Raw genomic sequence first — 10000 nt, forward strand, 5'->3', positions numbered from 1 at the left:
AGTTTGCTTTCTTTGCCAGCTCTTTCAGGGACGGCAGGAAGTTGTCACATGTATAGGCACGTAAGTAGTATACACTTGGCTGCGCTTCTGTATACGTCGCCATGTTGTTGCTGGGTCTGTATGTTTAAACATACAACACCACATCAGAAACATCAAGGGCATGCTCTTCTTGTATACTACCTCACATGCAAAAGTCATGTGTAACCACTAACGCCACTAATGTGGTTGTAATAGTATGTACAGCATTAGAATGGCGTTACACTAATTGTGATTAGGACGGGTGAACGAGTGGCGTTAGTGCAACAAACTAATCATGATTAGACCCGGTGTGAACACGCTCATAGACTCGGAAGTGAAGACCACATCTGAACAAGAGGTTGTCATAGAAATTGGCTACCTGTATTTCCTCAAATAGCAACCCATGGGTTACTATTTTTAAACTGATTTGAACCACGGGTTACTATTAAAGCAGGGTTACTAATTGAGCACAGGTTACTATTTTTTCAATGCCTGCTGTCAAGGTTCAAGTTGAAGTAACGATCTAGTATTAGAGGAATTAATTAACACACCCTTGACACATGCAAAACTGTCAAGTTATGGTAACCCCTATTACCGTCGCTCAATCGTTCTCGTTTTTCTCTGGATCTTCTCTCAGCATCATTCAGTTTTATCGGAATTCTTTATCCACTGGTGGAGGTTTTGCCTGTTGATCTTGTATTTTGCGGCCACAGCTGTTATCGATGATATCCGAGTTTCCTCCACAGACCTCAATTCTTCGGTAATCGAAAAACATCTCTCTTCACGGACATCGCTCTTGAACGTGTAGACTAAAAATTTGCATGCGTAATGTGCAGTTTCTGACATTCAAGGCACGGGTTACTATGTTTCAAACTAATCAGATCCACGTGTTACTATTCAAAGAAATATGGTCAATGTGGAGTTCAATATGTTTGAGACTGGGTTGGGTAATTATTTATTAAATACGAGACACTGATTCGTATCCTCGAATCCATAAGGGGTTGCCGCACTTTTGCCAATAGATATTTATTTCATCATTTGTTTGGATGAATTTCAATTCATACATTGATCTCACACTTTAATTAATGCAAACGTGTTACAATGCAACTGTGTACACCATTGTCATTGTTACACGATTACAGGCAAGTTTATAAGGGATTTTGTAACTACGATTTGCTACACTGTCCTACTGTATGTACATACTGATGTATGTGTAGACGCTAGTCGATGCATTCGTTTGCATGTATTTCTAACGTTTCAATATCTGAGAATTCGGAGCCACACAGTGGGCAACTGAAACGACGATCATGTATCGTTGATATACAATCGTTGACATGGATTTGAAGCGTGTCGGCGTCTGGGAGTTCTAAGTTGCACACTGGGCAAGTCGATGGTTCCTTACGGTGTTCACTCGGCATGTTGGATGCCATTGGCTGATGAAATTCGTTGTAACCAGAGAATGCTGTGTGCCATGTTCGTGGTTCAGCATCAGCAAGCACACTTCTGTAATCTGGCATCTGATTATCTTTCTGTAGTCGTGCTGCCTCTCGGTTGTAATCTGGCATCTGCCATTGCTCATCCGTCAATCTTCTGACTTTGTCTTTGAGCTGCTGATTCTCTTTCCGTAGTTGTGCTGCCTCTCGGTTCATAAGTTGTGCACTTTCCAGCTCGCATTGTAAACGTTCTGCAGTTTTGACTGCATCTAGTCTCGTCTCACGTTCAGCCTCAAGCTTCATCTTCCACTACACAATCAAGTCTGTGTTACTGATATACAAGAGATTGTCAAACAGAGTGTACTGTACTGTACTGTACCTGTTTCTCTAGACGTTGACTGTTGTCCACCCTGTCTTGTAGTGACTTCGTTAGTCGTTCTACCTCTCTTTCGTTGTCTTCGGCCATATCACCTGCTGATATCAATCGAGCTGTTACTTGGTTGAGATTCTCTGTTGCAGATTGATGTAGTTGAGCTAATTCCTAAAGAGAGAGAGTGAAGTTGACAACAAGTGGGTCACTAGGGAGCTTGAAATACTGACTTCTTTTTCCTTCAGAGTTGTTGTGTGTTGGCTTAGGATTTCCTTGTGTCTGTTGTCTGCTTGATGCATGTCCCTCTGAGCTTTGTCTCGTTCACTTTCCATTTTATCAAAGGCGTCTTGAATTGATCTGGGAGGACAAGCATGTCACACACACACATGCACATGCATGCACACACACACACACACACACACACACACACACACACACACACACACACACACACACACACAAATGGACACACTGCTCTCGTTGCTGGCTGTATTCCTGTAGTTCAGCGCTGTTGGCTTGAAGTGCTTTAATCTCCTGCTTTAGGCCGGTTATCTCAGCCAAATATCGTTGGTTTGCATCTGTCTGCACTTGATCTGCAGCAACACATCGATCAATCACTTCAGTCTTCTCTGACTGCAAATGGCAACGATACTGCTGAAGACCGTCATCAAACTGTGCATCATTATCTCTACAAAACACAACACTGTGTGACATTGTAAGCATCAATGAACTCAGTGCAAGCATCAGTGAACCCACTGATAGTTTCCTTACTGTTCCTCTGTCGTCGATTCCTCAAGTTGTCGTCGTAGTTCTGCCTCTACGAGGTGATGCTCTTTCAAAGTATGATTCAACTTGTCTTGCAGATGACGATTAGCATCCGACAAAAACGTAAACTGCTGTTTGAGTTGTTGGTTTTCACAAAACTGTTGGTTGCGATCCGCCATAACCATGTCAAGTCGATCCTGCAACATGCCAATCTTCGTCACCAGACCGGCATTGTCTTCTTTCAACTGTGTCAACCAGTCTGAATCAACGTGAACCGATTGTGTCGTTGTTGTTGTCCCGACTTTGGCTTCTAGTTCCTTGATGGTTTGTTGTAGGCATGAAATCTCTGATTCTGGTGATTTAATGAGCTGTGGGTGGGTAGTAGGAGTAAAAGGAAGGCTTGCTGTTGTGTAGTTGCTGCGTAGTTGTTTTTCCAGCTCCGTGACTCTCTTGTGGTAATGGACGGCCATATCAGTCTGAGCTTCCATCCTTTCCTGTGCAACTTGTTTCATGTCTCTCTCACTTCTCAACGTAATCTCAAGTTGCTGTAATTGTTCAGACAGAGTCTGTATAGTCATCTCATAGTGTTGTTTGTCAACTTGTTTGTATTGTTGTTGTTGCTTGTCTGCAACTGAATGATGTGTCGTACTGCCACCGAGCTGCTTGTTCTGTGAGTTTATGCGTGTGTCTTGCTCATTCGGAACAACAAAAGGATGCGAGTAAGCATCACAATGCCATTGACATTCAGCTGGAGTTGACATTTTGTCAACTCAAGCAGTAGACGTAGCCTATGTATAGAAACAGTCCATCATTAAATGTCTAATTAATTTATAATTGTAAAGAGAGATGTATAATGCATGTAGTATTGTTTATATTGCACTCTAAAATATGATGACCTAGTCGTCACCGATGACGTAATCCACCATATAATGCAACTTTCGGTTTCGCGATGCTCATAACAGGATCTCTGCTTTCCACAAATGTAGGCTTGTCCAAGAGTGTGAACACATAGATCTGTTGGTTGGTATTATATGAGTGGACTCAAGCTGTTAGGGCAGACCTTAACATCCAGATTAACAGTCTAGAGATTTCTTTATATAATCATATTGCATGCTATGACTCAACACTTATGAATACGTTTGCTATAGACAAAATTACCGCGCTACTGCTGCTTCACCAAAAGTCCAAGTTCGAGCAGAATGTCGAGCTGTCCCGCTTGCTGTTCCAGATGCGTGTGCGCGCGAGTTTTCTTCACTGCGCATGCTCGTTTTCGCCATTGCTCTCGCGTGAGGAATGGGTAAGCATCTTCTTGTTTCTCGAACATCTTCGACTGTGTGGAGTTATTTATAGTTTAAATCATTTAATATATACCGACTAAAGTTGATTCCGACGAGCTTTCTTGTTATTCTGATGAGCGGCAAGGTTTCTAAGTGATGGTTACTTTTCAGGCATTTCTAGAGATAGTTGGCACAAGCGGAGGAAGACTGGAGGTCACAGACCTCAAGTGCGCAAGAAGAGAAAGTTTGAGCTTGGCAGACCGGCTGCTAATACGAAGGTAGGGTCCCCTTGGGGTGGCTCAGTGTGGTGCTGTTGGCATGTGAAGTTTGGTTACAGGTGGGAGCGAAGAGAATTCATACTGTGAGAACGCGAGGCGGGAATACAAAACTGAGAGCTTTGCGGTTGGATGTTGGGAACTACAGTTGGGGATCAGAAGGTTTGTCTGACTTCCTGTGTGTCTGTTTGTTTGTCTGTCTGTTGTCTGTCTGTCTGTCTGACCTGTTTTGCTTTACCTCTGTTGGCTTTACCTCTGTTGGCTTCACCTCTGTTGGTTTTACAGCAATCACTCGTAAGAGTCGAATCCTTGATGTCGTGTACAATGCGAGCAACAACGAGTTGGTGCGAACGAAGACTCTGGTCAAGAACTGCATCGTGCAAGTCGACTCGACTCCATTCAGACAATGGTTCGAGGCCCACTACAGTGTTCCACTGGGCAGAAAGAAAGCCGCATTAAAAGAATTGGTAAGTTGAAAATGCCAACTATCTATGACTATACCAGACGTATATGGCTGTCTGTCTTGTTGTTTGTCTGTCTATGTGCCTGTCTGGTTGTTGAGACAAATGTGAGTGAAGGCATGATGTCTGCTGTAGGAAAACGATCCCGAATCAGAGATCAATAAGAAGAGATCGCGGCATGCGATGGCAAAGATCAAACGTCGTGCGTCTGGAGCAAAAATCGATCCTCATCTAGAAGAGCAGTTCTTGACCGGACGCCTTTATGGTAAGATATCAATGTACAGTACACTACCTAGTTGTGTACATAGGTTGTCAATCACACTTGCATGTAACTGGTCACATGACCTGACGGTACAGCTCTCTGCCTTTTGTGTAACACGTGACCAAAAATAATAATGAAACTTATTGTTGTGGCTGTAGCTTGTGTTTCATCGAGACCGGGACAGTGTGGGAGATGTGATGGTTACATCATTGAGGGGAAGGAACTCGAGTTCTACGCCAAGAAAATTCGTGCGAAGAAGACAAAATAATGGACACATGTTGCTATTGTTGTTCAATAAAGCCATACATCTCTCTCTAAACATCTAGAGTTCTTCTAAAGATCGACGAGTAGAGCAAACTAATTTAACTCTCTGAGTCTCACACACACACACACACACACACACACACACACACACACACACACACACACACATGGACACAACTTGCAGCTTACAGACTAAAGGGTTCACACAGTCTGATCAAGATGTCACCCGAGAGTAATATCAGCACACTGGAAGAATGTTGGTGGAGCATGAGGGTTGTCGGTATAATACTCGACCTGCAGACAACAAGAACAACAAACATAAACACAAAATTTTAAACAAGTTTTTTTACATTGAAAAATACACTCCACCCCCTACAGACATCCAACCTAGCCTCGGCCTCCCAGACCTGTGTAGCACCGATTCAAGATCGTCAATCCCCTACAGACATCAACTCCTACATACATTAACTCCTATCGATATCACCCCTACAGACATCAACCCCTATAGATATCAACCCCCTACAGAAACCATTCCCTACAGACATCAACCCCCTACAGACAGTCACATTAACCTATAGGCAGTCACATCAACCCCTATAGACACCAACAAACCCCCTACATACATCAACCCCTACATACATCAACTCCCTAAATACATCAACCCCTAAAGTACACCAACCCCCAAAGTACACCAACCCCCAAAGTACACCAACCCCCAAAGTACACCAACCCCCAAAGTACACCAACCCCCAAAGTACACCAACCCTCTATGTCCACCAACCCCCTATGTCCACCAACCCCCTATATACACCACTTCTATATACACCAACCCTACACCAACCCCTATAAACTTAACCCCTACTGAGATACTGTTGTTATCACCAACACATGTTGGTTACTGTTTCTAACATTATTTACTATCAGAACAAAAATCTAAACTAGCTCCTAGCCAAGTTATGATCACATTCTCAACATAACTAAGCAAACTGAATAACAAAATGATTACAATACAAACGATAGCATGACTCCATTGGAAGGTCTAGACTGGTCTGGTAATCAACAATGTGTTCACATATTTTTACTTCTGATTGACTAGTAAATCCACAGCCTCACATTCTTCGTACCTGGAGCACAGCGTGTGGAGACGGTTTGTTTGGCAACTTGACCTCGACTGTGTAGAGAGTCAGAGACGGAGCCGACGTATCAGTGATTCGTTTCAGTGTGATAGGATGATCGCCGCGTGTGTCAGTTATGTTGACATTGAAATATCCCTTAAAACAGGCAACCGTATCAAATAAAAGATAAATTAATATTAATAGTATTTAACATAATTAATTATTAAGAATCAATCGGGTTAATTGTGATGTATACAAACACCTATTACTCATAATTAATTAATTAATTAATTACCTCAGGCATGAAATGCTAGAGTAGAGTAACACATGACAGCCACGTCACATACATAAAACCATCACTCATTCCGATGTTTAACACGTGACCAAATAAATAATTAATTAAGTATTTATGGTAATGTTAACAATTAATTAATAAATGAAGTAGCACTAAACGCAAAACCTCGGCTGCTTAACTGTAATTAGTTAGAGCCAATAAAGAGAGTAATAAACCCCCCCCGGATACATCGGTCACGTGTTATGCAGTAGGCGGAGCGAGTAAACCGTACATCACGTGACCGGCAGGCGCTGCTGTTACAGAATTTGCTCTAACGGTTCAAACTGCCGCTGCTTACAGGGTGGTCTTTATCAAAGTGGTCAAGATTTTTCTGAAACGTGAAGCGGTATGTAGCACCAGCTCTACAATAGAAAGGCTATGCATACACTGTGCCGCACACCCGGAACACAACCGGAAGGAGGCCCGCTTACTTGTAAGTCACAGCAGGATGCTCGGGCGGACGATGTCCACACGGTCCGTGCATGAGCGCACAGTCAGACGTGCCTGCAGCAAGAAAGTGACAGCTTAGAACCAAGTCACGCACGACAAATCTCGCGAGCAACGTCGACACTGCAGATATAGGGACCTGGGCTGTTGATGTCCTTCATGGTTCCTCTCTGATGTGGATTGATGAGGCAGACATGAGCGTGAGCGAAGCCAAAAACAAGAAGACACACGACGAGACGCAGCATCGTATCAGCACCGGACAAGACTGTTATACGTCACGTGACGAGTCAAATGTGACCCGATCATGCGTTGGTATGCAAATAGATATCTTGACGATAACAACTAGACGTCAATTGTCTGTTTCGTTTTATTCACACAGCAAGTGACCACGTGACCCTACATGGTGGCAAGAAATAAAACAAAAATCTCTGCGTGATTAGCTCAGACTGCAGGTGAGTGATAGGCTTGAATTAACAAATTAGATTAATTTAGTGCGCATGCGTATTATTCGGTAAGTTTGAGGTTGGAATAATTGTTGAGTATCTTAATTATTTAGTTTCACTTTTTGTCGATTGTGACCACGCCTTTGTTTGTCTAACGTGCGTTACACCAGACTTCCATGACTTGTGTGTGTGTGTGTGTGTGTGTGTGTGTGTGTGTGTGTGTGTGTGTGTGTGTGTAAACAATCTATTAGCATATATAGCATCTCCTCAAACACACACACACACACACACACACACACACACACACACACACACACACACACACACACACACACAACTACTCTGTTGGTAGGCTAGCTTCTCTCCTTTCACTTGGTGTACCCGAGTGCATGCATGGCCCCTGGCCATCATCGGCTTTTCAAAATGTGGCCCCAGGCTATCGTTTGCTTGGCCATTCCTGCAAGATATTTTTGAATGCGTTCTACTGCGTTGGTTTGATGTAAGAAAATGTAGAGACCAACTGCTTTGGTGTCTTTAAAAGTTGCATCAGCTACAAAGAATTGCAGAAACTACATGCCAATCTTGCTACAGACAGCCACCATGCACGCATACAGCAACTAGACAAACGATATACACGATTGCCAGTACAAATCCAATGTCCAAACGCAGTGCAGCAAGCGTTTAGAGTTTCTGTGTTTCCACTGTAGCGATGTCAGCACACTGGTAGAAGGCTTTAGGAGCATTCGGATTGTTAGTCATGTAGACAACCTGTGATCATGACATGTCACAGATGCACTTCAAGTACACAGCGTATGGATGATTTTGGTTAGCTGACCTGGATGACAGCATGAGCCATAGGTTTTTTGGGAAGCATGACTTCGACAGTGTAGAGACTCAGACTAGACGAGTTGGTGTCAGGAATGTTCTTGATCAGGGGTTCAAACTTCATTTCGCCAGCCATGCCAATGCCAAGACTAAAGAAACCCTGCACAATATAACATTATATATCTGTGTGGTGTGTGTGTGTGTGTGTGTGTGTGTGTGTGTGTGTGTGTGTGTGTGTGTGTGTGTGTGTGTGTGTGTGTGTGTGTGTGTGTGTGTGTGTGTGTGTGTGTGTGTGTGTGTGTTATAGAGTCTAGTCTTTGTATTTTAATTGCCACTAGGCAATTTGGTGCTCACACAATTGACCGACCGGAGCTTTTGCGTTGTAGTGATTGAGATTTTTCTGGAATGTGAAATTCTGTTTGCTGCCAGCCCTGCATGCATATACATTAATTAAATACATTGATCCTACTCAACAGCAGAGGATGCATGGATGCGTATGCTTACAAGAATCCCTGAGTAGGCGTCACTGGAGCTTCACCACCGCAGTCCTCTTTCAAGCGCAGACAGTCATTAGCTCCTGTAAATTAATTAATGTCCAAAATGCTGGAAATACGATCGAACAGTTAGATCTATCGATCGTTTTGTTACCTGCCGCGTTCACTCCTGCCATCGTGCTCCTCTGGTGAGGGGAAATGAGGCAGAGATGGGAAAGAGCCAGAGAAATGATGGCAAACGACAAGCACAAACGCAGCATGTTTTCACAAGGACCGACTGTCACATGATGATCGATCACGTTCTGACTCTATGTCTGGCTCTGCCCCCAAATTCCACCATTTGCATTGAAGAGGCTAGAGTTCAGTTGCTAGTTCAAAACGTCTAGAATTCTTACAACATGTGACTTACATATTTACTATACTAACTAATTTAGGGTTTATTGTTAAAATGAACAAAGTAGTGACAAATTAGTGTCATCAGATTATGCATTTGAAGAGATTGACGGTGTCACGTGCGTTGGTGCGCACTTGGGCAGCAAGTGGAGATCAAATTTCTATACAATGACGTTCGTATTTCATTGAAATGTTGAAGTAAAAATTAAAACTTTTTAAAGAGCGCATGGAACATAACGCCTGGAACCTTAGGCATAGAACAGAGTAACGTAAACTACGCGTTGCAGTGGACGTGAGTTGGACACGTTAGTGGGATGGGCGTTACGAGCATTTGTCACGTGCAGCCATGTGTTTAGCTTTAGCCGACAGGTAAACAAAGCGGCTAGCCACGAAGAGAGATTCTGACTTTGTGTTTTTCTTTTGTTGCATGGTAAACTTGATGCTGCAGGTCTGCTGCAGTGAAGGCACAGAATACTTAGCGGCTTTTTCTCTACGTATAATTAGCCACTAGACTTACTGTAATTGATGTAAACGACCCCTACGCTTGAATACGTAATTGAACAGGCTGTAATCGTTGGGACTACCCAATTGACTCGGAACGTGCTCTCTATTAGTAGTGTCCCCACACGCAGTGTTCTCGTCCCCAGTATCCTCACCTGGATCTGGTCCGCTAATCACTACTAATTGCCTAGCATAGCGAGGCTTCTAATCCGGGTCGCACAATAGAAATGGGCGCGGTCCTATATGGGCCTCTATCGAGCTTTTGGTATATATATATATATATATATACATATATATATATATATATATATATATATATATTT

At 43.1% G+C, this 10000-nt stretch overlaps 4 protein-coding genes across 4 annotated transcripts; 1 reads left to right on the forward strand and 3 right to left on the reverse strand.

The window, feature by feature from the left end:
- Positions 1 to 989: 989 nt before the first annotated feature.
- Positions 990 to 3817, reverse strand: LOC134195512 (NF-kappa-B essential modulator-like). Its single transcript, XM_062664545.1, has 6 exons — positions 3745 to 3817; positions 2593 to 3374; positions 2294 to 2509; positions 2052 to 2178; positions 1831 to 1992; positions 990 to 1760 (listed from the first exon to the last, which is right to left on the reverse strand). The coding sequence occupies exons 2-6, from the start codon at positions 3345 to 3347 to the stop codon at positions 1239 to 1241; spliced, it is 1782 nt and encodes a 593-aa protein (XP_062520529.1). The 5' UTR covers positions 3348 to 3374; positions 3745 to 3817; the 3' UTR covers positions 990 to 1238.
- Positions 3812 to 5180, forward strand: LOC134195514 (small ribosomal subunit protein eS8-like). Its single transcript, XM_062664546.1, has 6 exons — positions 3812 to 3883; positions 4035 to 4141; positions 4201 to 4300; positions 4424 to 4605; positions 4735 to 4864; positions 5020 to 5180. Exons 1-6 carry the CDS (start codon positions 3880 to 3882, stop codon positions 5127 to 5129), a joined length of 633 nt encoding a protein of 210 aa, XP_062520530.1. The 5' UTR covers positions 3812 to 3879; the 3' UTR covers positions 5130 to 5180.
- On the reverse strand, positions 5111 to 7300 carry LOC134195515 (uncharacterized). Its single transcript, XM_062664547.1, has 5 exons — positions 7161 to 7300; positions 7006 to 7078; positions 6873 to 6936; positions 6250 to 6396; positions 5111 to 5419 (listed from the first exon to the last, which is right to left on the reverse strand). Exons 1-5 carry the CDS (start codon positions 7264 to 7266, stop codon positions 5348 to 5350), a joined length of 462 nt encoding a protein of 153 aa, XP_062520531.1. The 5' UTR covers positions 7267 to 7300; the 3' UTR covers positions 5111 to 5347.
- Positions 7301 to 7974: 674 nt separating this feature from the next.
- LOC134195777 (uncharacterized) lies at positions 7975 to 9068 on the reverse strand. Its single transcript, XM_062664854.1, has 5 exons — positions 8938 to 9068; positions 8794 to 8866; positions 8657 to 8720; positions 8300 to 8449; positions 7975 to 8232 (listed from the first exon to the last, which is right to left on the reverse strand). The coding sequence occupies exons 1-5, from the start codon at positions 9041 to 9043 to the stop codon at positions 8146 to 8148; spliced, it is 480 nt and encodes a 159-aa protein (XP_062520838.1). The 5' UTR covers positions 9044 to 9068; the 3' UTR covers positions 7975 to 8145.
- Between the last annotated feature and the right edge of the window lie 932 nt (positions 9069 to 10000).

The sequence above is a fragment of the Corticium candelabrum genome, chromosome 20 (genome assembly GCF_963422355.1).
Source record: "Corticium candelabrum chromosome 20, ooCorCand1.1, whole genome shotgun sequence".
Classification (NCBI taxonomy): domain Eukaryota; kingdom Metazoa; phylum Porifera; class Homoscleromorpha; order Homosclerophorida; family Plakinidae; genus Corticium; species Corticium candelabrum.

Coding starts and splice junctions, on each gene's coding strand:
- LOC134195512 (XM_062664545.1), bottom strand. CDS start 3,347: ATGTCAACTCCAGCTGAATGTCAATGGCATTGTGATGCTTACTCGCAT. Junction 1,993..2,051: donor CAACTCTGAAGGAAAAAGAA/GTCAGTATTTCA, acceptor CTCTCTCTTTAG/GAATTAGCTCAACTACATCA. Junction 1,761..1,830: donor GTCAACGTCTAGAGAAACAG/GTACAGTACAGT, acceptor TTGATTGTGTAG/TGGAAGATGAAGCTTGAGGC.
- LOC134195514 (XM_062664546.1), top strand. Junction 4,606..4,734: donor AAGCCGCATTAAAAGAATTG/GTAAGTTGAAAA, acceptor TGTCTGCTGTAG/GAAAACGATCCCGAATCAGA. Junction 4,865..5,019: donor CTTGACCGGACGCCTTTATG/GTAAGATATCAA, acceptor TTGTGGCTGTAG/CTTGTGTTTCATCGAGACCG.
- LOC134195515 (XM_062664547.1), bottom strand. CDS start 7,266: ATGCTGCGTCTCGTCGTGTGTCTTCTTGTTTTTGGCTTCGCTCACGCT. Junction 6,937..7,005: donor CATCCTGCTGTGACTTACAA/GTAAGCGGGCCT, acceptor TTTCTATTGTAG/AGCTGGTGCTACATACCGCT. Junction 5,420..6,249: donor CTCCACACGCTGTGCTCCAG/GTACGAAGAATG, acceptor TGTTGTCTGCAG/GTCGAGTATTATACCGACAA.
- LOC134195777 (XM_062664854.1), bottom strand. CDS start 9,043: ATGCTGCGTTTGTGCTTGTCGTTTGCCATCATTTCTCTGGCTCTTTCC. Junction 8,867..8,937: donor GGCAGGAGTGAACGCGGCAG/GTAACAAAACGA, acceptor ATTAATTTACAG/GAGCTAATGACTGTCTGCGC. Junction 8,450..8,656: donor ACTACAACGCAAAAGCTCCG/GTCGGTCAATTG, acceptor TATATTGTGCAG/GGTTTCTTTAGTCTTGGCAT.